At 31.5% G+C, this 25,200-nt stretch overlaps 1 protein-coding gene across 5 annotated transcripts in view; it reads right to left on the bottom strand.

Moving 5' to 3' along the window:
* nwk (FCH and double SH3 domains nervous wreck) overlaps window positions 1-25,200 on the bottom strand; it is a 152,620-nt gene that overhangs the window by 10,994 nt on the left and 116,426 nt on the right. For 3 of the 5 annotated variants that reach the window (XM_085815891.1, XM_085815894.1, XM_085815895.1), the window contains 5 exons: window positions 24,715-24,795; window positions 23,609-23,829; window positions 20,633-20,762; window positions 6,858-6,974; window positions 2,750-2,814 (listed from right to left, as the gene is read on the bottom strand). In XM_085815891.1, the coding sequence (XP_085672017.1) occupies window positions 2,750-2,814; window positions 6,858-6,974; window positions 20,633-20,762; window positions 23,609-23,829; window positions 24,715-24,795 (614 nt within the window). The remainder of the gene's footprint in view (window positions 1-2,749; window positions 2,815-6,857; window positions 6,975-20,632; window positions 20,763-23,608; window positions 23,830-24,714; window positions 24,796-25,200) is intronic. The other 2 variants (XM_085815892.1, XM_085815893.1) reach the window with 2 other exon arrangements.

The raw sequence follows: 25,200 nt of genomic DNA, 5'->3' as shown, positions 1-25,200 counted from the left end.
GCTTTCATCGGTGTGGGTATTAATCACGTGGGCAATTATCCCAGTGAGGTCTTTTTTGTGGGCTTTTGTCGTGTGTGCTTTCGTCCAGTGGGCTTTTGCCTGGTCATCGTGTAGTAGTCCAGGCATTTATTACAGCTTTGCAAGGACAAAACGGACTTGTACCATCTGTGCTTGCACAGACTTCTTTAATTCGCCAATTATAAATGTGAGTGTCAGAGAGAAACATGGGGGGGGGGGGAAGAAAACAAATATTTTGAAAAATATAAATAGTTAGATTGGTACATAGATGTTAAGGTGAATCAAAGTTATCCTCTTTGAACTTTGAGAAAAGTAAGTAAACTGATTTATTTATTTGTTTATTGATAAAATATTCTTTTTTAGTTTCTTTGATAGTGAAGAGATGCCAATCACATTTACAATACCATATATTTTCTAAAATTTAAAGTGGGCACATCTAAAAATAACAATAAAGGTAATTCTGAAAATTTTCTATGTTTTGCAGCAAATAATATATCCCCCTTTAAAAACACTGCAATATTTTATGATTTAATTTTTTATAAATTTTTTGTATATGGTAAATTTTGCAGAATAACTTTAGTTAATGAATACTAAAACTTGGTAAAAATAACGCCCCAACTTAAAAAACACTGTGTATACCTAACTCAACCGGGAATCAATTTTGAATTCCTATGTTTTATCATATTTGAATAGCTTAATTTTTGTACACAGATAACTACTTTTAAATATGGCTCAATCTATAAAGAAATGAAGGCAGTATAGCAGTGAATATTTGAAGTTCGACTTCATCCCAACATTGTTCAACAAATGCCTGCCCATGTGCCTTTTATGTAACTAAGTTTTAAGCAATGACTCCGTGAAACCACCCAAGACGAAGGATCATCTGAGATGTCACCCTGATGAAACAGGCATACTTGCCAACGTATAATAATCAAAAATCAGGAGAATTTTCTCAATGAGAAATGAAAAATTCAACATAAAAATATATACAGAAAATAGCATTTTTTAATAATGAACTGACTGGATCAAAACATGCTTAATTTACAACGCCTACTACATTCAAGGTGTCAAATTACTATCTCATCATGCTTGAACACATCTTCATTGCTGGCACATAATGCAAGATTACAAAAATTCCCATTATTGAAATTTTGTGCAATTAAATTCAGGGTTAATCTTCAGTGGTACAAGTATAGCAACATTAGGCAAAATATTTATTAGGCATACCATAGTGATAATTACTAGAATATGATACCTCACTTCAATATAGAATGAGGAAGCCAGTCACATTATTCAGTTAAAGCAGACTCATAAGCATTAATATTGGCCAAATCCTGTCATACTCAAATATGCCTTGATTTGGCTAAATATTAATCTTGGTTAACCAAAGGCCTATGGCATTATTTTACCCTAAATTTGTAAAAAAACAGGATTCTCCTCTGAGCTACAGAATTTCTAACATTAAGTACTTGTATCTTCAGAAAATCAATATTGATTCCTTTAATTATAAGGGAAATTTCTTCCCTCCAAGTTATTTGATTTTCTTTCTTTTAAATACAATTTTATACATTTATTTACTTCTAAGTGACTAAATATATAGAAAGAATATTGTTATGAATTTCGTACATAGATAGATGATTTTAGTGCAGTTATATGTGAAATTGTTGGATTTTTCTGTGTAATGAAATGCAAAAAAATCTAAAGAGACGAGCTATGTTGGAAAAGTAAGAGTACAGGGGCAAATCTGTTTAACATTGAGTAAATGTGTATCTCGGTAATTTGGTGAGGTATCACAAAGCTGGCAACGGTTTTGGCAACTAATTTTTGTCACCAAATTTGGCGAAAAATCACGATAACTCACCAAACTTGGCATCTATTTGGTGACATTCTGGTCTAGTCCCTGTACCACCGTAATAGGTATTGCAATTTAATAAATGTAATTGATCACTATATTAGCTGTAACTGTAATTTGATTCTCATATTGCCTTCCAGTAATTTTGAGAAGCAGACATTACTAGAAATATCTCGGTGGCCAGGTGAAAACTATATAAGGCAGGACAAAGCATCTGCTCTCAGTTGTTGCTATTAGCTCATCGCGAGTTCGGAGTACTGAGATATTTCCAGTTAGCTGCACTTTGCATTGCATTGTGTTTAATGTTCACAGTAATTTGAAATGTAACTACTGTTTATACTCTGTGATATCATGAAGAATTGTAGGAATAACTTTGCGGAAAATTCCAGATCTCGGAAATGTTTCATTTGATAAAATAAATTTTACTAACCTATCATTGGACCTGTGTGCATTTAATCTATTATGAACCCGCATGGGCGCAACAATATATTTTAAAGTACAGAATACGAAAATAATTTTAATTAGATATTTATTCTACGGTAAAAATAATAAAATATATATATTTAATCTATTATGAACCCGCATGGGCGCAACAATATATTTTAAAGTATAGAATATGAAAATAATTTTAATTAGATATTTATTCTATGGTAAAAATAATAAAATATATATATTTTTCAATACAGATATATGACTTAAAATACATATAATGTGATACCTTATAAAAAACAACTTTGAAGCTTCAATATATGATGGAAATGAGAAGCTGTGATCGTAAAGATTAAATATTTTAATGATAGTAAAAGTTGTTAAACAAATTATTTGGCTAATGTAGAATGAAATACTATCTATAAATATAAACACTACTTTTATGATTACCATAGTCTTTGTTGGGCTCTCAGGACTAGACACAAGAGGTGCATATTTTCCAGTATCATCTGGAGCTGAAAGATGAAAGTTAAACGAAAATAAGCATTCAATATAAATCTTTTAAAAACAAAATCTATAGAACAGGGGGAAAAGGTAAAGCATATTAAATGTCACTGATTTCCTAACAGAATGAATTTCAAAAATTTTAAATTGATTTATGAAAGCAATATTTATAAAAATAACTTATTTAAGATGCTATATGTTATGAGACTATGCATGCAAATTTGCATAACTTGAAAATGTTCTGCTTTGCACTACACATGAATACACAATAGTATACTTCCATTTAGAAATATTATTCTATAATAATTATAAGAGAAAGCAAAAATGTAATTTTTTTACAAATACTATTCTTTAATACAGAATATAAATTAGTTCATATTATAAACAGACACAAGTATAAATGTAATATCATGCATATTCATGCATTTATACTGTACACATGCATGATGGTTAAATATATGTACATAAATGTACACAAACAGTCTAAATACAACATTTAATTAGTCTAAGGCAGCATTAAGCAAAATAATTAAAAACTTCAATGTCTTCCAAGATTTTAATCAGCTGGTAAAATAAAAGTCAAATTAGTTATTACATGGTCTAATAATCACACAGGAATGACTGCAAAGTTTAAAGCAAATATATTAAAAAAATTATTTTAGTAATTTAATTTTATTCCAACATTTAATTAAACATTCTGCATAAGAGAAAATACTTGAACAGAAAATGATTAAATTGATATTTACTTTTAAAGCAGTCTCTAAAATTAGCGCATCTTTATCGCAACACAACTCAAGTAAGCACAAATTTACCTCAATTTTTACAATGAGCAGATTTTAGGTTTTAAAATAAAAGGATTTTAGTTCTAAGAGCTTATTCATGGTGGGGTGATATCCTGTTTCAATAAATTCTCATTTTTACTCAGTAATCATTAACCCTTAATATTATGTTTACTGCCTAATTATTAATTTTAATGATACATGTGGAGACAATTGAAATTTTTAGAATTAAATAGCCAATTCTTTGCATGTGAAATATTTAAATACTTTTTTTAATACTTCTCAGATGTAGATGTCCAAATTTAGTGAAACACTTCCAGTTAATGAAAATTTATTGCTTCTTAAAAATCATTTGACTTAGAATAGTATTATTACGAGTTTAAACATTTCATGGAAAAAATTCCCTTGGACTTCAATGAAAACAATTTGAGACAACACTGTTTTTTATGCCCTAATAACATTCTGGAATGTATTTGATTGAAAAAGGATATTTATTTATATTTGTCTCCATCTTATTTACTAAATGCAATTTACTACTTAGTGTAATGATTTTATGTTCAGCGTGCAACTGAACACAATTGTTATAAAAACATATGATACTTTTAAACTAATAAATTTGAGCACTAAATAATATTTAACATGGAATCAATATAACAATCAATCAGATATTTTCAAACCATTTTTAACTTATTTATTTCTAGTAAAAAAAAAAAAAAAAAAACGCACAGATATTTTAAATATTCTCTCGCATCAAAATTTAGCCATAATTTTTGCATCAAGTATGTGGAATGTTCTTATTTTTATAAGTTATATATATTGATGCTAATTTCAGTTATCTGCTAGAAACAAAACAGCCTCTTCATGCCACTAAATTTGTTTTTGCACAATGTGTAATATCACTACTCAAAATTACAGAACTTTATATGATTAAAATAAGTACAAAAACAGATGCATTATCTATGTTACTATGGTAATTGTTTTCTAATAACATTTTTTAAGCTGCTGTTAATCTACATTGTACCACATTACAAAATTTAACATTTAAAAAAGAATTCCAAATACCTCCTGATTTGAGTTCGGTGAAAAGATCCTGATAACCTTTAAAATATCTTCATTGATAACAAATTTTTGTGCTTCCTCAAATAACTAATCAGAATTAGTTCAATTTCTGATTGTCTTATCATGGCATTAATTCTCTTCACTCCAGCATATATTAAAATTTGCAATTTAAATTCTGTAGTATACCTGAGTAATCTTGTGTAGCATTATTCCAAAAAGATTTGACACTAGACTGACTCATATGAACTGGCAATAATGTGACAAACTTTGAGCCTCACACTTGAAAACTAACCAAGGTTCTAGCCTGTGAAATCAAGATGTGAACATTAATACAACTCCAAGGTATATCACCAGCACCCAAAACATTCTGTTGGCTAGGAATAGACCTCAGGAAGAAAGGCGATGGGAAACTTGTAACTGCTTTGCACTTCCCGAGAAAGGGATGTCTGCTCCCACAGATTATGTTGACTTCTTATATTTCCATCTTTACAAATGAGTTTAAAGATTAAAATTCTAAAGAATGCTGTTATTATTTTCTACATCCATGTTGTTTTTTTAATTTTAATCGAAAAGTTCCATTAAAGAGACTGGTGGTAGGGCTAATTTTTGCAAATGCACTCATTTCATGATATATTATCCTGACACTTCGGTTACGTTTTTGTCTCTGAAAGAACAGAGATTAATTAAGGGAGGTACATAGTTAAATCAGAAGTTGATAAATCATGCTTAAATTGCAGTGAGGAAAGCATAAACAAATGAGAAGAAATACACTATTAACTATGATTATTCTCCATTTCTCAATAATATTTCTCTAGCTTTCAATGCTCTTCTCCTGCATGTTGTGTATCGTACTGCACAGCCTTATTAGGCTGCATGTAGTATATAAAAGAAAAACTATTATTATACCAGCTTTCACAGATAAATCCATATTTTTTAGGTTCTTGCTAAAAATTTATTTTAATTCATGCGAGATTATATATCACAGTAAAATCTATTACAACCAAAATTTTATGACTTTTTATTAAATTGTTCTCTTTTCAAAGAATGCTTCTGGTTTCTCTAATTTTATGTTCAAATTTGTCTGTGCTTATTTTCATTCCAATTTCCTAAACGTTGAAAGTAAGTAAAAGTTGAAAAGTTATAAGTCCTAAATGTTGAAAGTTGTTGAATTCATATAAAGCACACCCTCATAAAGACATATTTGCATGGTAGCCAAAGAACTTGCCATTTCACCAAATCTTATTTATCAAACAGTTTTCTATCAGAATTTCTATGGCTCTGTAAATTTTCAATTTTTCACTCATCTAACAGTGAATAATTTTACACTGTATTCAGGCTCATATAAATATTAAAATATTGCTGAAATAATACCATAAAATATTATTTATTATGAGAACCTTGCAACATTATTCACCATATGCCTAATTTTTTATGCACAGTAAGGAATTTCTTGGCATTTAAATTTATATAATATTAATTTGAAAAATATCAATAGATTAAAGTATAAAAAAACTTGTAACAAGCAAATATCTACTATTTACTACAAAACAGTTGGAACCTTCATAAAATATATAATAACTTAAAGATAAATAAAAAAATCCTCTTGACACTTCAATCAAAAATCAACTAAGAAATAATATTTTTTAGTAATCAGTTTATTAACCATATGCTATAAAACAGCATTAAAAAAATTCCAATTCACACTGATCTTGCATAAGAATTTTTAAAAAAAATAATAAAAACAAAAATCATAACTTCTAATAAATTTAGGCTTTACCTATGAGTATGCATGCAAAAATGTATTACGGAAAATAAAAGATCATTTTATTCTGTCTCAAAGAGAAACTACTTTGAGTAAGTAAAATGTATGACTAAAAGTCACTGTTACCATGCACTTCCAATCTTTATGCTGCACTTATGAAACAATCAATCAAAAAACTCAACAAAATTTTAAGCAAATTAGTTGAAAACTGTGATTACCTTCCTATGCATAATTAAATGATCATAAAATAATTGATTAGCAGTAGTTAAAACTAGAGAAACTAATTATTTTTTCACTGCCGTGAAAGTTGCATCTAACTGCAGCTACAATTTTAGAAATTAAAAAGGTTATGTAAGCACTAGCAGATGTAATAAATTATTTTACAGAACCAGTGCATAAAAAAAATAAAATTCTTATAAGGGGAAAAAATGAAGCAAAATTCGTAAGATTTTACCAGGAGCCTCATGTTCACTTGATTCAGTATCTGAAGTTGAAATCTGTTCTTGGAACTGTTGCTGGGGTTTTTTAGTTAATTCTATATGAAAATCTTCATCCATGTTTATTTCAATTGCTAGAATTATTTAAATTAACAAAGTTTGATCGTATGCATCATTTAAGATAAAAAAAAAGTTAATAAGAAGCCTTGAAATATAAAAATGAAGTAATGGCTTAAAATGGAAACATGTAAATCAATTTTTGAACAATTTACTCCAAACAACTACGTAGCAAGCAAAGAAATCCAGCTTTTCAAAGTAAAGCCAGTTGCTTTAGATGCAAATGCTGCAAAATTATAATTTAACAAACATTCACGGAATAACTAAAATTAGTCTAAAATTGAACTGATTAAAGGCAATGTTACTTAAAAAAGGTTTTTTAAATCTATTTTAATATTTTAAATGTAGCTCTTTTTGATTTTTTTCTTTAATTTAAATGGACAACTTTTGCATGTGAATATGTTTCCTGTGATAAGCACACTCACTTGCAGCAAGCAAAAGCACTAAAACATCTGCTACAATTTTAAAAATGTGTTTACAATGAAAGAACAGCAGGCATGACTCTGAGTTTAGCACTAGCACTAGCAGCTATGCAGGTCTGCAGCTATGCTGAAACTAACAATACAAAATTTAGATTTAAAAAAATTCAAGAGGAATTTTTATCTTGATGGCAATATCTTAAATTTGAATGATTTTATTATGGCTATTATTATATTATGCACATTGCATCTAACAGTACATCATTCTTTAGAAATGAGATCATTATAATTACTATTTCTGTTTTTTTTTTTTTTTTTTTTTTTTTCCAATTTCATCTCCACTCTGTTTTAGCAATTTGGTATTCATAATGCAATGAAGGAAAGTTATTTGCGCTATAGCAGTCTCTCTCACCGACATGGGACATTGTCTCTCCTGTCCTCGAGCGACCTCTTAAGTGGTACACTTCTCAGCCAACGGGATACGAGACCTCAGGTCGACGGAGTTTAAGTTCGATACGACCAAGTCAGGACTTAAAAGAGAAGGGCTAGCTCATAGAGCTTTTCCCCCTGAAACAGGCAGTGCGAAGTGATGACGTAGCCATGATGACACTGAGCGCGGAGATGCAATTGACAACATAGAAATTAGCATTTTAAATCTGAAGAACTAGCATTTAAAATAAGCTGTGTGTGAAAGACAGCTATAATTTAGAAGAGACAATGTTACTGCAGTATGCATTTTACACTGAACATTAAAAAATTTAATAGTACTTACTCAATTTTAAAATAACAGATAAAATGTGCTACTCTTAGCATAAAGTTCCTTTTTTCTTTAATTTGGAGGGATTTTTTCCTTTAAATGCCTGTTTATTTCTAACCATTTTTATTTTTTAATCTGCATGTTAACTAAGAGAACTGTACTACTGCTTCTAAGATAACTATAATACCAGCTATTTAAATTTAATAAAAAAACAACCTTAAATTGGAATAGTTTTCAAAATTTCTGCTAATCAAAGTTTGAATTTCAGCCTAATTGTAAATTTTACAATGGCATATTTTTCTCCCAATTCAATATAATAAAATATATTTTTTTAATAATTTTGTAACTTAGGCTTACATCAATACTACATTTAAACAAATGCATGTAAGATTGTTATCTTAATTTAGACAAAACAACTTTACTCACAGTAACTAAAAAAATTATTTAATTTTTCAAAAGTGGGGGTTAAGGAGGCAGGTTTTCTTATGCCAATTACTTTAATGTTATATTATTGTATTTTATCTAGATTGCTAAGCTAGCACAAAATCTAATCAATAATAACACAGGATACAATAAAAATAACTTTAACAATAACTTAACAAAATTAGTTCTCATTTGAAATACGCTTTACGCTATTATCTTGTCATCTAGAAATATTTCAAATCAAAACATATTATATATGCTTACTTGTACAGTCACAAAGCAACTACAAGTTGTTGAAATATTATTTATTGGCTACAACATTCGAAGCAATCCCCTTTTTTTGCTTTTTGGGTTGCTTTTCTTTGGGAAAAAACATACACATTTCTATTTAAGAAATGTATTCTACAGAGCTCTTATGACAATGCAACGTCAAATATCTTCACTAGTCCACCTGATTTATTCCTTCTTTTCTTACAATGCATTAATCTGCATCTTTGTAAAGATATGCTTTAGATGGTTTTCCAAATTCTCTGATCTGTGCTGTTTTTTTCCTAAATTTCGCTGTTTGAGATTTTAATTTCTGAATTTCCGATACAAATTTCTTTCTAGATGTCCTTCACTTTCTTTGTCGCTGAGCAAACATTCTAAAATTTGTCTTTCTCTATTTTTCAATATTTTATTTCAATTTTCTAAGGATATTATTTTTTTCTTCAATTTATCAATACATTCTTGTTTATACAAGATATACTTTGTACACTTAGGGCATTCAGGGATATTGTCACTTGTGAGTTTTATTTCAAAATCATTCTTATTTGATTTATTATTGTCAGCTTCAATTTCGTTCTCGGCCTCAAAATAAATTTTCTTTGGGCTTAATTCGTGTAGTCTTTCACTCTCCATTAGTTTTCTTTTGAAATGTCTCCGATTTCTTGGTGTTATTTCGTTTACTGCACATGATAAATTTACTTTCAGCACAGTATTGCATTTCAACAGTTTCTTCTGCGGCAATCCAAGCAAGCGATTTCTCATGTCATCTTCATAATCACTGCACAGAAAATGTTCACAGAAAACTCTTGCATTTTTCACATTAATAGAATCCTGTCTTCGACATTTATGTATCCATTCTTTTGACAAAATCAAATTGTCCTTTGGGAAAGCATGAAATACAATCTCTCTTCCTTTCGTATTTCTATAAGTGTTACGGCACGTTGCTACAGCGCAAGAAGCCATATTACATAAAGGATACTTTAAATATAGAATTTAAAAGAAAAACTGACTAAAACTATATATATATTAAGTCTCCTAATAAATTCAGGTTCATAGCCAATAGTACCAAAAGTTATCTTAAAGAAATAGTTTATCTTTTTGCAAAAAAAACTTCGTTTAATACATGACTTGATTAATAACTATGATTTTAAGGATCTGCATTGCAACTGGATGATTTCAAGTAATGAGCTAGTGATTAAGACAATTAATTCACTTAAAATAGACCATATACATTGCTACGATTTCGAGAACCTTTATACTACCTTACCACTTGAAGAAATTTACACCAGCTTACTTGCTCTACCAGATATAATTCTACAGATTTCGACAATAATCGATACCAAAAAATGGCAACTTTTTCTTTCGAGTATGCTTTTCAATAATTTTATTCTCTTTAACAATAGCATCTTTAAACAAATTCAAGGGATCCCAATGGGAGGTAATTTTTCAAGTGCTGTGTGTGAATTATTCCTTTTCACAAAAGAATTTACCTTTGTCCCTTCACTCAATAAAGAACATAAATTTTACCAACACATATATCTTTACATTGATGATATCATAGCCTTTAACAACCATAACAAAATAGAAGCTGCTAATATCTACCCAACTTGCTCAAAACTAAATAATACAAATGTGGTGCAAAATAATGTAGTATACCTTGACCTAAATATTAAGCAGTTTTATAATTTTTTGAAGGAAAAGAGTATTTTATTCTGTGCTTACATAGAGATATGACACAAAAACATCGTTAAATTGCATTCGATAGCGGTCAAAATGGATATTTTTGTTGAAATATGCTGCCTGAAGCTTTTCGCGATTACAATACTTCCTTTTTACTTCGTACAAGGAAGTAGAAAGGGAGGACAAGAGTTCCCGCCAAAACTACAATCTCAGCCCATCGGCCTATGCAGATTAGATTGTTTCACACGACAAGAAGAAAGGTTGGTAGGACACGGAGGGGATTTGCACCCTTTTCAAATCTTTTACGCGATGCAAAGGACGGCACCTCCCAGGTCAGTTTTTTCGTTTCTTTTGTTTTATGTGTTTTTTGGGTCCTAATAAAACCCAACAGCGTTTGTTTTCTTGCAAGTTTATTGCATATTAATATGATTACAGTACCATTTTCTTTATAAAAGTTTTTCTTCTTTAAGCTATGCAGGACCAGCAAGTACATTATTGTATTTTTGACTAATAGCAGACTGCTATTTATTTTATTTTGATTTTAATTTTACATTGCTCGGAGTTGCATTTACCTTCTTTAAGGTGTTTTTTCTGTGGACGCGTCGGGAAAAAGGAACAGAGAATTGAAGCTCCGAAAAAGATTTATTCGGGACAATTCATGTTTTTTATAAAAAATTTTACTCATCAAAAAAGAGCTTCAATGGTCTGTTTCGGCGAAACGCGTAATGGTATTTAGCCTAGTTCGACACTCAATCATTTTTCCCTTGAAAAGCCTGGTTGAGGGTACAAGTGGGTTAATTTACCATTTTCCACTTTGTAATTATTGTATTTTTGTAATTTTGCAATTTATGTTTTCATTATTATTTTTGCATTTTATGTTTTAATATTTTTTTTTCCGTCAAACTATTTTATGTGTATTAACTTTTCACATATCACAACGGTCAGATTAGTTTTTTCATGCATTTGCATGTCTTCCAACATTAATTTTAACAGTTTTTTTGCGTGTATGCAGTTTTTTTTTTTTCCAGTTTTTTCCAGATTAATCCTTTTTTTTAAACATTTCTTCTTTGTTAATATTTTAGTAATACCACGTTGAACTATTTCGTGGAGCTACAGCTCCTGGTAACTTTTTAGCAAGATCGCTGCAATGTTTCTACCTACTATTCTATATATATACAAATTATTTTTAATATTTGTGTTATTAGAAAACAAATATGTATGATTAAAACTAATTTGGGATATGCGACCTCCAGAAAATCGTCTCGCAACTGAATATTACTACAGTTTCTACCTACTATTCTCTCTCTCTCTATATATATATATACAAATTATTTTAAATATTTGTGTTATTAGAAAACAAATATGTATGATTAAAACTAATTTGGGATATGCGACCTCCAGAAAATCGTCTCGCAACTGAATATTACTACAGTTTTAAATATGCGAAATAAGAGCAGGTGCAACACAGACATGCCAGATTACTTCCAGTTAACCCCCTTCATGAGGCTCGCGTCGACGAGGAGTCAAACAAAGGAATGACCTAGCCCTTCTATTTATCCCTGCGACCAAGTAGGAGCAAGCTCCTTTGCATGGGACATATGCGATATTAGCCCTAAACCATAAGCATCTTTTGGTTTAACTGTGGCACTATCACTTTATCCGTAACAAAACCAAAATTAGTAAACCAGTTGTGATCCAGATATGATATGATCTGCTTTTCTCGCTCTCCCTCATTTTGAAATAAAAAGACATCACACTGTCATGCCATTCTCATAAATATGCTTCCCCACCAATGCATGAGAGTTTATAAATTTATTTCTAAACTCGTCCATACTTGCAGCTTCTCAAAATAATGAGGCTTTTTAAAATTATTAAAATAAGCAGTTTTAAACTGTATATTTTGACTTGATTTTTGTAGATTTTTTGGTCAAACTCTCTTGATCTCAAATGCAAGTCCCTGCATTGCTGTAAATATGGGATTGTGGGCTGTATTGTTAGTAAATTTGTATTATTATGCTTAACAGATTACTCATTTCTTAAGTTGTCATTCTGTAAATAGACATTGCAAAGAAGAAAATTCCAAGAACTATTTTCCTGACAGGATCAAACCAAATTTCAGATTTACTTGAGTACTTACATGCTTCACACTTGCAACTTCTAAAAATAATGAGGCATTTTAAAATTAGGCAAATAAGCAACTTCAAACTGTAGATTTTGACTTGACTTTTGTAGATTTTAAATTAGAATTTCTTGATTTTGAGGATGAGTCTCTTTTCTTCAAAAGCAATATATGTTCATATTCTAATGAAAATTCAGGTTCCAATATTGATGAACATAAAAAGTCTCTGTAATATCTTTCAGCAAGATGTCAAACAAAATAAATTTCCTGTTGAATATCCTTGATTTCGTAACACTATTTTTTTTAAATGAAATAAGGCGGCAAATTATCATTCTTCTTAATGCCTTCAGAATTCTAATATCTTAGCTTTTTAATGCTTCATTACTATTCTCTATAACAGATGGTATTATGTTTAATCTTTTTCTTTCTAAAGAAGAGCAGTTTGTACCTGATCATTCTCAAAATTGATAGTTTAGTTCAAAATTTGCACAAACTAAGGTTGCTTATTTGCCTAATTTTATACTCAAGTTTCTCTACCAATTTGGCAACAAGGGTTGCTGATATTATAGTTGAAGTTTTGAATGTATCACTCAAAGCATGAGAAGAGGGAAGAAAAATTTCACTTCACCATATTACGTCCTTGTAGGTATCATATTCTATTATACATCATACCATAAGCAGGTGCTTGGTCTAGTCACTAAATGAATAAAGTATGCATCTATGAGCAGAAAGATCTGAAGTTTGATGCCAGTTAATAAACACACATCACCTCTAATTTATATTAATGCACAATGCGACAATTATATTATAACATTCTTTACCAAAAATACATATATATCTTCCAAAAACAAAAACAAAAAAAGCTTTCTAAATATAACTTTTAATTCTGATTCAAAAACTGTTATTAATTATAAGTTATTAAAAACATTGCAATTAATACTTCTACATAAGAAATTCTAATCAATAGTACTCCTGATAAAACTACTTCTACATTACCAACTTTTTGAAAAAATATTAAACAAGTATAAATCAGTAAGATGGATTTAATATAACATGCACTTTTCCTCCTCTCATATATATTCTCAATAGTATTTAATTTATTTAAAATGAAATGCATTGTCATTAAATGTTAATACAAAAATACTATCTAAATAGTATCAATTAACTTTTGTGTGTGTGCATCAGCTTCTTTATTTGTATCACTCAAATATATATAAGAAAATTATTCCTTTTTAATGTTTATTTTGAAACATGATGCAAATAAAAGGATTATAAGGTTCATAAAGCTATATAAGGAACACTAATTATATGCTACACATAACAGGAACAGCACAACATCCACACCATAAAGCATGCTAAAAATATGTTCTGCATATTATTAAATGAAGACTCATTAATGTTCTTTTCCAAATAATTAACTTAAAAAGCCACTTCTCCAATCTTTAGTGAAGTAACTGCAAAATATACTTTTGGCTTGGGTTTTATAAACAATTGCTTGGGGCAGCACATTGAAAATAATTATACAACAATTTTAAAGCAAAACATTTAAAAAACTGTGAACAGCATTTTAATCAAAATTGAAGTGTGTTTCAATGTGTATTTTTGATAAATGCATTCAAAAAAGTTAAACTAATTGTGAATTTCAATTAGTGTCAATGATCAGCCAGATCTAAGTTTTAGACTCATCATATAAAAATACAGAACACTTCCTTTAAAAACCAAGGAAAATTAATAATTTTATAATTATCTTTTTATACACAATGAATAATCAAAATGAAATAATGTATAAAAGTTAACATACAGAAAGTGTGTGTGTGTGATTATGGCAAAGCCTCGAGGGCTATCTGCCTAAGAGGAGGGATGCCTTCGTGGAGGACTTTCTAAGGGAAACTGGCTCGTATACACGTAACACATGGGGAAAACCACGAAAATGCCCATGCAGCCAGCCCGTTCGCGGGATTCGAACCTCGGACCGAACTACCAATGTTCAGCGATTTTACCGCTCGGCCACTGGTAGGCTAACATACAGAAAGACAATGGGTTATTTCACATTAGTTACTATAATTGCATATCCTATCTTTTTATTCATGATCACAGCTTAAATGTTAAGTTCTAGACACCTGAATATGATAATAATAATATGAATAAAATCAGGTTATCATATTCATATTCAGGTGTTCTAACACCTGAATATGAATATGATAACCTGAATATGAATATGCATTATGTTCTTGTAAGTTATTCATGCTCTATAATACTGCTTTCCAACTTTTAATTTTTATAAATTTTTTGCTCTCCCTCATTTCAGCATATAGTGTCAATAAAAGCATCAGCAATTATTTTCCTTAATTTGATACAGAATATGCATAAAGCTTATTAAACTCTGCTTTTCTAAAAATTTGAAAACCTCTGTTTTTAATTCAGTAATCAACACATTACCTGCAATAATTTATACTGTGTAACAACATAGTGCTTAGATTATTAGTTGTCAACATAAGTAACTGATACAAAAATAACAATGAATAATTCAATACCATATTTAAATGTTAGAAATGTTCCTGGACTATTAAATTTACCCATTATGTTACATTATGCTGCAACAGTATTGAGAACTGTTACTAATTTTATTGCAGAAGATATTTCTTTCATTACTTAAATTATGGAAGTACATTGCATACCAGAACAGCAAACAGTAATTTAAAGCCAGTTTCTTAACAATTTTTTTTTTTTGTTTTGTTTTTTTTAATAACTAGTCTTTCACAACTTAAAACTTAATCATCGGCACTTATAGGTATTTATATCATTCATGTTAACAGGTAAATCCTATTACAATGCTATATAGCTATATACTGACAAGCCAAAGTATTATGACCATCTCCACATTTTAAATGAACTCATCTGGATAATGTGGAGGGCATGTAATTAAGTGGGAATCATATTTAACTGCTGCTGGAAAAGGTAAGGAATCATTCTTGCACTTTTGTGAATGATTGGAAAGACTGTTGATTTAGGCGAATTTCACAGAGGGCAGATTGTAATGGTCTGCAGATTTGCAAGGAGTATCTCCGAAGCAGCAGCAGATGCCAAGATGTTGGATGTCTACACACCACCAAACAAAAAAGACGTCAAAGACTGTCCCGCTTGGTACAGCAGCAAAACTGGTGCCAAACAATGGCTCAGCTGACAGTTGAATACAGTGCAGATCCTAGTACAAGTTCAGTAGACACTGTTGGGTATGTTACTGCACAGCAGATACCCATTATACTCTTGTGTGCCTCTGTTGACCAAGCTTCATTATCAACTATGCCTACAGTGTGCTCGGGAACATCAAGACTGGACCACAGATAAGTGGAAGATAAGTTGACTAGTCAGATGAATCATGATTTCTATTCATCACAAATGGTCCTATCAGAGTATGACATCTTCCAGGTGAACAACTGCCCTTTCCCTATACAGTAGGTCATACACAGGCTGGTGGTGGCAGTATTATGCTATGGGGGATGTTCTCATGGGCGGCTCTGGGACCCTTAGTTGTGGTAGAACAGACCATGAAAGTTGCAGACTATCTGAAAATAATTGCGGATCAGTTGCACCCTTACATGGCATAGGTGTTTCCAACAGGAAATGGAATCTTCCAGCAGGACATCCTATGTTACGTCTTGAAATGTGGTGGAGTGATTTGAAGAGGATAAGGATGAATTCCACTTAATGTCCTGGCCACCTAACTTGCCAGATCTTAAAATGATATGAGCACATTTAGGATGCCATGGAGTAGCAGCTCACACCTCAAACACCACCACATATCAGAATATCTCGAATTGGGTGACTGCTGCTTAGACATTTGGTACAACCGGTCTCCAGTCATTTATTGAAAACTTGTGCCATCCATGCGAAGGTGTTTTAGCTGTTTTGCAGGCCAAATATCATGTAACGTATTACTGAATAGGTGGTCATAATGTTTTATCTCTTCAGTGTATATTACATATTTGCTAAGATATACATACATATATTAGTTTCCAAAATCACAAAAATAGCAATAATTTGAAAATAGCCAATCCATATAAAATTTGAATATGTTTTCAAATATGAATTGCTGAGTAAAACTGCAGTATACAAATTAGTGGCACTGAAATCGAAATATATCACCTGCGAGGGGCATAAAATTGTATGTTTCAGAGCAAGCCTGCAAATTTCGCTGTGATACAGAGATAAGAGAATCTGTGCTAGCCAATTTGTAACAATGACCTCCACACATCATTTGCCCAAAGAACTGTGATGGAGAGCAAATGGGCAGGGCAAAGTCAGACAGAAGTGACCAGATACAAGTCCTTCTGTGGTTCATAGGCTTCGGCAACAATTCCTAATCTCAGATTCTGCATCCAAGAGGTTCAGCCAAGGATTGTCAACTACTATGATGAGCATTGTTGACTGATATTTGTTGTTATGCACATGAAGGAACAGAACCTCTACTCAGATCCTCCCTTGCTGCAGCCACTGGAAGGTTGGTGTCAACGTCAACATTTGTAGAAGGCTTCACAAAGGAGGTCTGTAGGTGAGGCAAGCAGCCATTTGCATACTGCCCATGTCATGTCATAGAAAGGAATGTTTCAAATGGGCATGTCAACATGTCCACTGGACAGCTGATCAATGGAGGGCTGTTCCCTTTACGAACGAGTACAGGTTTAGTCTCCAAAGCGATAGTATGCTTTATTTCATTTGAAGAGAATCTGGATCATGCTATCATCCATGAAAGAGATCCATAAGGAGAAGGGCAATGTCTGTGCTTGGAGTGATATCTTTTTGAGTAGATGCACAGACCTCCATGTTCTTCCGCGTGGAACCATGAACGCTAAGGCCTATAGAGATGACATCCTTGATGCTTACACTGGGCAATAGGTGATAATTTTTTATTATAGGACAACAATGCTTGAATGCACAAGACATGCATTGTGGATGATTATCTGTAGAAACAAACAATTCAGCCCAAAGAGTAACTAGTTCAATCACCGGACCTAAAGCTTGTCAAGCATGTTTGGGATGCTTTTGGAAGATGTTATAGCTGCTCTCAGTCTTCCCCCTTCAGATCCCAGCCAAGCCTGCAACTGCTTTGCAAAAGCAATGACTCTCAATTTCTACAGAACTGATAGACTGCATAATTGGCAGCATCGCACATCGCTGTATGTATTGTACTACTTCTACAGATAATCATACTCCATTTCCTATACCAAATATACGATTTTCCTATACCAAACTAACACATCCAATATGTTCATTTGATACATATGCAAATTTCTATAACATCATAATTGTCTGGCAGTTTCTTTTCATGCTATTTTATAGCTTACTATGGATTGTATACTGTACATCAATTTCATTAAATTCTATATGTAACTTTTTAAGTAACCATAATTTTTGTGATTTATCTTTAATTAATGAAAACCAGTGTGTGTGTGTGTGTGTCTATACATACATACACACACACACATCATATATATATATTATTTTCCTAACAACTGATAATAAATATATACTTCCAGTTACAAATACTGTAAATAAAGCAAATATTCATGTTGTGGCATTTTTTAATTTCATAAAACCAGTTTTGTAAAAATTATGTAAACTAACTTTTTGTATGCTTCCTTGGACACAGTACATCTATTTATTCTATTATACTCGTTATAAAAATACATATTATACTCATTATTAAAAACAAAACATAAAAACTCATACTGACTCCCTTACAATAAAAATTAACAAAGATTTCAAAATTTCAAATTTCAAAATTTTGCATTTAAATTTGAATTTTATTTGAACTGAGGAGTCAGTTAATAAATAAATTAGAATAATTCAAGATTGACTTTTTTCCTTCTTAAATGACAATCAATGGTTTTCTTTAGTGATTTACTAATGTCTTTATTGATAATTTTGTTACATTTTTTATGCACCACCCAGGCTTGAAAGTGGTTAATGACTCTGACTGCTGTACTTAAGGACCCAAGTTCGAGTCCAGGAGAAGGTATGGACGTAAACTGTCTAACCCTGGAAGCAATTATGGTCCACTTATTAGGTGCCTCCATAATAAAACGATTACCACTTTGAGCAATAGTAGTGGCCAACACCTTAAATAGCTAGTGCTGCCTGCCATTGAGGAGAGGAAGATGTGTTGTGCCAAAATAATTTTCACATGAGTAATTTCTAAGCTGTCAAAGTTTAAAAATACATCTTTAAAATTCTAATGAAAATTTATCACTTAAGAATGATAATCAGGTAACTGTATAAAAAATTCATTAAATGCCAAATTTTTTTCATTTTTAATTAATGCAAGCAATTTTATGATTTGGGCTGCAAGCAAATACTGAAGCTTGCCAGTGTTTTCTGGAACATGGATTTTATAAGATTGAGAATAAGATTTCGATTGTGAAAAATAATTTACATGGATTAACACTTTTATAATAATCTGCATGCAAATGCTTGTCATTTAATTTCTTAATATCAGAAACCTTTCTCCAAACCGATATTTTACTTTTAGTTAGGTACAAATGTAAACATTTCATTCTTGAATTTGTATGCAGCCTCTAAATGTGATCTATTGTCAGATTATAGCTATTTACCATGCTGTCAGAAAAGTTTCAGGACAAAGGTAGTAAAAAATAGAATACTGCGTTTACTAAGTAATGAGCCTAGCTGCTATCAAAGTAGTTCCCTTGGCTATCTATACACAACTGCCAATGTTTCTAAATGTCTTGAAAGCAAGCAGGGAAATCTTCAACTGTGATGCTTGCAAGCTAATTTGTCACAGCCCCGCAAAAAATAGAATACTGCGTTTACTAAGTAATGAGCCTAGCTGCTATCAAAGTAGTTCCCTTGGCTATCTATACACAACTGCCAATGTTTCTAAATGTCTTGAAAGCAAGCAGGGAAATCTTCAACTGTGATGCTTGCAAGCTAATTTGTCACAGCCCCGTAAAAAATAGAATACTGCGTTTACTAAGTAATGAGCCTAGCTGCTATCAAAGTAGTTCCCTTGGCTATCTATACACAACTGCCAATGTTTCTAAATGTCTTGAAAGCAAGCAGGGAAATCTTCAACTGTGATGCTTGCAAGCTAATTTGTCACAGCCCGTTGGATGTCTGCAATAATCTTGATGAAGCTTTCCTTTCAGTCACCTATTCACTCATGGAAACAAGAAAAAATCACAGTAATCCTTGACACATATGTAGGATCACACCTGCTTCAATCCAATAGTTCAGTAGAAATTCTTCGTCTTTCCTCTTTTTGTTCATCTCTAAGTGAGTGATGGACGATTCTTGCATTAAGTTTCTGTTTCCCTAAATCTTCACGTAAAATCTCATGTTATACATCACAAGTCAAATTCTGTTTTTCTGATATCATATGCACAGTTACACGATGGTTCTCTTGCAATAACTCCCTTCACTCCACATTTGCATTGGTATATGCTACAAACAGGTAACCAGCTTTGGGATCATCTTGCACTAAATCTCTGCCTTCACAAAACCTTTTGTGCCACTTGAAAACACGATTTCTTGAAAGTGCCTCACCTGCATATATCATGTTCGGCATTTCACTAGGGGTTTTCCAAAGCTTAATTCTCACTCTTTGCTAACAATCAGCATCCATCGAGTCACCTTAACGAATGTGACAACAATCCAAACAGTGTGTTTAAAGTACAAGCCTGCTACCTAGTGAGTTTACATGGAAATATGCCCAAGGTCATGTCAAGTAAGAATGCATACCAGGTAACATAAAATAAATAAATAAATAAAAAAAAACTCAGAAATAAAAAAAATTTCCTGGAACTTATCTGACAATGCTGCAGATATATAGGTTCGATTTCTATGGTGGTTTCCAATTTTAATTTGTATTTGCATAGAAATATTTCCTGCTGTTGGAATATTCTGTTACAGTGACACAATTTACAGAATTTTATTATATCAGAGAGAATATTTTCCTTGTTTGTTGCATGAGGTATAAATTATCTAGAAATTCACCTTTTGGTCCACTTTCATCAGGATTTTCTATTTCAGGTGTAGGTTGAGTAAGGATGACCTGAGCAGGAGTAATGATGAACTGGGCTTCAGGTGGAGAATATGGTGGAGGTGGAGGAGCTTCAGGAGGAGACTAAAAAATAAAATGTTCAAAAGTTGTATATTCAGAATTTATTTCAGACTAATATTTTACATGCTATGACAAAAAAAAAGTATTAAAGTTTAGCATTGAATTTTGTTAAAACAAAAAGCACCTTTTATTTCAATGTATCTAACAATTTACAACATTTCTGTTGTAGTAAATTAGAGTCACTTTTGCATAATGAAACCTGGCAATGTCAAAAACAAAACGAGCACCAAGCGATATATATTGGTGAGAAAAGATTCTACTTATTCTTCAGATGCAGAAGTCCTAAAGAGATTTTGCACTTGCACTGTATTTGTGCTTCATTCTTTTCATCATGTTACCTTCTTTTATGAATAATAAAAAAATAAAAATATTGCCTAAATAGGTAAGCCTGAAGCTATTTAAAACTTATAAATCTCTTTTAAGTTCTTTATTTAACACTTTGATTTAAATGTTTATAAAGACTTAACTTTGATTTGTATTCTATTTGTGTTCTATCTGGGTTAAGAAAACTCTCTAACTTGTTAAATAAATATACTATACAGTGGATGGACAAAAATATGGAAACACCTTGTGAAATGCATGTTTGAAAAGAAAGATTGATTTTAATGAAATATGTAGGTGGCGCTGGCATTTTTTACTACTGACGCCACCTATACAACTTCGTAAATGTGCTAAACAGTTCAGTTGTTGTCGGAGTACTGTTATGTGAGGTCGTCATTGCATTATGTCAGAGTTAATAGACTTCGAACGTGGGCAAATTGTTGGAGCACGTATGGTAGGTGCTTCCGTAAGCAAGGTAGCCGAGGTGTTTAGTGTTTCAAGAGGTACTGTATCGAAGATTTATTCCGCATATTTGAAAAGCGGAAAAACATCATCTGCCAAATCACAGCGCGAACGAAAGTGTGTCCCGAGTGATCGTGACAGACGATCATTAAGGGCAATAGTTACTGCTGAAATGAATGTTGTGTTACCGAACCCTGTGAGTACCAAAACAATTAGAAGGGAGCTTCATAAACAGGGAACTGCTGGCCATGCTGCAATTGAGAAGCCACTCATCAGTGATGCTAATGCCCGTAACAGGAAAAGGTGGTGTTTAAGTCATAAAGCCTGGAGTATAGTGCAGTGGAAGCGAGTAATATGGTCTGACGAGTCTTCTTTCACATCGTTTCCCACTTCTGGCCGAGTTTACGTCTGGAAAACGCCATCTCAAGCCTATAATACAGACTGCTTGTTGCCAAGAGTGAAACATGGCGGGGGTTCTGTTATGGTTTGGGAAGCCATATCGTGGTTCTCTGCTAGCCCCATGATAACTGTGTCAGGGCACATGACTGCCAAGACTTATGTGAACATTTTGGCCGATCAAGTTCATCCCATGGTACAAACTTTGTTCCCCCGATGGTGATGGTGTCTTCCAAGACGACAAAGCCGCTGTTCACACAGCTCACATTGTCCAGGACTGGTTTTCTGAGCACGAGGATGAGTTGTCCCATCTCCCCTGGCCACCACAGTCACCAGACCTGAATATTATCGAATCTTTGTGGTCTACATTGGAACGGAAAGTGCGTTCTCATTATCCACCGCCAACATCGTTATCTGAACTTGCCACCGTTTTGCAAGAAGAATGGTATAATATTCCCTTGGCAAACATACAGGAACTGTATTTATCCATTCCGAGAAGACTGCAAGCTGTTTTGGATGCCAACGGGTTTCCTACACCATATTAAGCAAAGAAACATGTTTTTTTAAAGGTGTTTCCATATTTTTGTCCAACCCCTGCAGTTATTCTAACTATGATTCTTTAATAAAACTATGCTAAATAGAGGATAGTGCACTCAAAACATTAACCGTGTTAAATGCATGACATATCAGTTCACATATATCAGAAATACCAATTACAACAACACAAAAACTAAATATAAACTAATTAAATTCAAATAAATAAGTAATTACAGATGGATATACACATAGACAGTTCTACTACAACTGCTTTTCAGCGTAAGTCCTTTAAGTTTTGTCCAACTTTTATAAATATGACAGATTTGAAATTTCAATTAAATTAAAAACTCATAAAATTTCTAATTAGAAATGTAGTAATATACTATTATTCTAGTCAATTCATTGCTAATTTTAAAATCAATGTAGAAAGCAATTTTGATTTTGTAGCTAAAATAGCAGTTTCCCTTAGTATTAATAGTACTTTCTAATTATTATGAACCCATTTTGAAGAACCTTGCATAAAGATAATTATTGAATTGGCAGTGCAAAATATCTTTAAATGCCAGTCTAACAACAAATATTTATAATTTGCTTACGGCTAAAGAAGCTACTAATAAACCATATATTATTGTATTTTCGTTTTTTCATTAAATGTAAACAATTCATGATAATTCATAAGTCTCTCGTCATGAAGAGAGCTCCAAATGCCTCATATTAACTTTTTTTAACATGTTTGATTTGCTGAGAAGTAAGGAAAATGGTATATTTTCTCTTCAAGAAAGATGCATTTTACCTTGCATATGCGAAAATGACTATTAAGTAATAGTACATATCAATGAAAGCATTTGCAAAGGTAATGTGAAAAGCTGCAAGTGAAGAAAGAGCAAATGTTTTGATAACTGGTTTAGTGGTTTTTGAATACTGTTTGTAACAGAAAAGGGATTTATTTTCTTCTAACTCTGGTGTGAACTTGACATTTAAAAAATGGGGACCACAATAATTAGTACCATATTAATTCTACATTATTTTTTTAAAAAAATATAACCATACAAATGAGAATTATAAACTGTCAAGTAATCAACAATATAAAGTATGAATGACAGAAATAAAAGCTAAGCAATTCTGTATCATACCTCAGGTGACATAGGTGTGAGAGGTTCACCATTTTCCTTTAATTCTTCCACGACTAATGATGGAAAAAGTCCTATTTTCCCATCAAGTTCGCCTTCCCACCAGCCATCATCTACATCGCATACTTTTTTACGTAAAATTTTTATTACCTGCCCTTCAAAGAAGCTTAACTCTTCATCACAGGTTGCTTCATAGTCATATAAGGCTTGACAAACAGATATGCCTATTTTAATAGGAAAATTAAACTGTGTTTTAAACACATACAAATTTGAATTATCAAAAAGTACATTATAATTTTAATAAAATCATTTGACAAAACATTTGATGCACAATGTTAATAAGATATGCAGACTGATTTTTAAAATGATTCATTTTGTTATGGTAGTGAGAACACGATTTTACATTACTGGTGAACTAAAGAAACATGACTTTAAAGCATGAAAAATATAAGATAGATTTTATACTTTGTCAAAACAACTTTCATTGGTTTTTATTGGTGGGGATAGGATATCATTTATAGTGAGAAAACAATAGCATCCCTTCAAGGTATCCATAATGCCTAGAAAGTCAACTTGCAGACAAACGACTCTAAATAACTTTGTATTACAAACACCATTAATCATTTCTATATAACTGAATGAGTATGATAATTTGTTACACTATGTTAAATAGACTACTTAGCATGTAATAATATATTACTACAGTATCATTCAGAAAATTTTTATCACTATTAACATCCGTGCTATATAATACTAATATCTCATGATGTTTAATCTGAGGAAATGAAGTGCAAATACTTTAATATTTTAGCAATAGGTTGCTTAGTGGCAAAACCTATCTTTAAAACATTAATTAAAAAATTAAATTAAAAATAATATGTTAAAATAATTGCTTCTGTCTGTTAGAAAAACACAGTAATTTTTAAATATAGTGCTTAAGTAACTAATAATTCATCAAAAAGAAAAAAAAAAAAAAAAAAAAGAGTAAATACAATAAATACCAATTACAACAATACAAAAACTAAACATAAACTAATTAAATTCAAATAAATAATAATTTATAAGCAAAAAATAATATGTAAAAAAACTGTACAACTAAAAAAACTTACGTTCACTGGATGGCAAATCTGCAGGTCTTTGTATCTGAGATGATGGCACTTCAGCAATTTCTTTAGTTTCAGCTATGTCTGCTAAAAAAACAATTAAAACGCATTACATATAATTTAATTAGAAATTAATCTAGAAAAACAATTACTTCATATAAGTGCATAAGTTTTTTTGTCACTCTTATAGTAAACTGCTTGCATATATACACTACATATGCATGTTCAAGGTTGATATTTATAGAAACAAAGTCTGCAGCTTAGGCTTTGCTTCCTTAACCAGTTCGCCATCCTGGGAAACACAAAAATTTCGTACCATTTTTCTCCTGCAAAGATAAATTTTTTGTGCCCAAAACTAACCTCAGACTACTTCTTTCTCCCCTTTCACCAGCTGTGAAGCTCTCTTTAAAAGTTCTATTCAAATCAACTTGACAGTGTACTTGTCACACTCAAGCACACTGAATAAGGACCCTCTAATGAGCACTGTAAGCA

The sequence above is a fragment of the Stegodyphus dumicola genome, chromosome 4 (genome assembly GCF_044657685.1).
Source record: "Stegodyphus dumicola isolate Sdum_Otavi_A_Nest chromosome 4, ASM4465768v1".
Lineage (NCBI taxonomy): Eukaryota > Metazoa > Arthropoda > Arachnida > Araneae > Eresidae > Stegodyphus > Stegodyphus dumicola.
This window is presented reverse-complemented; position numbering and strand designations above follow the sequence as displayed.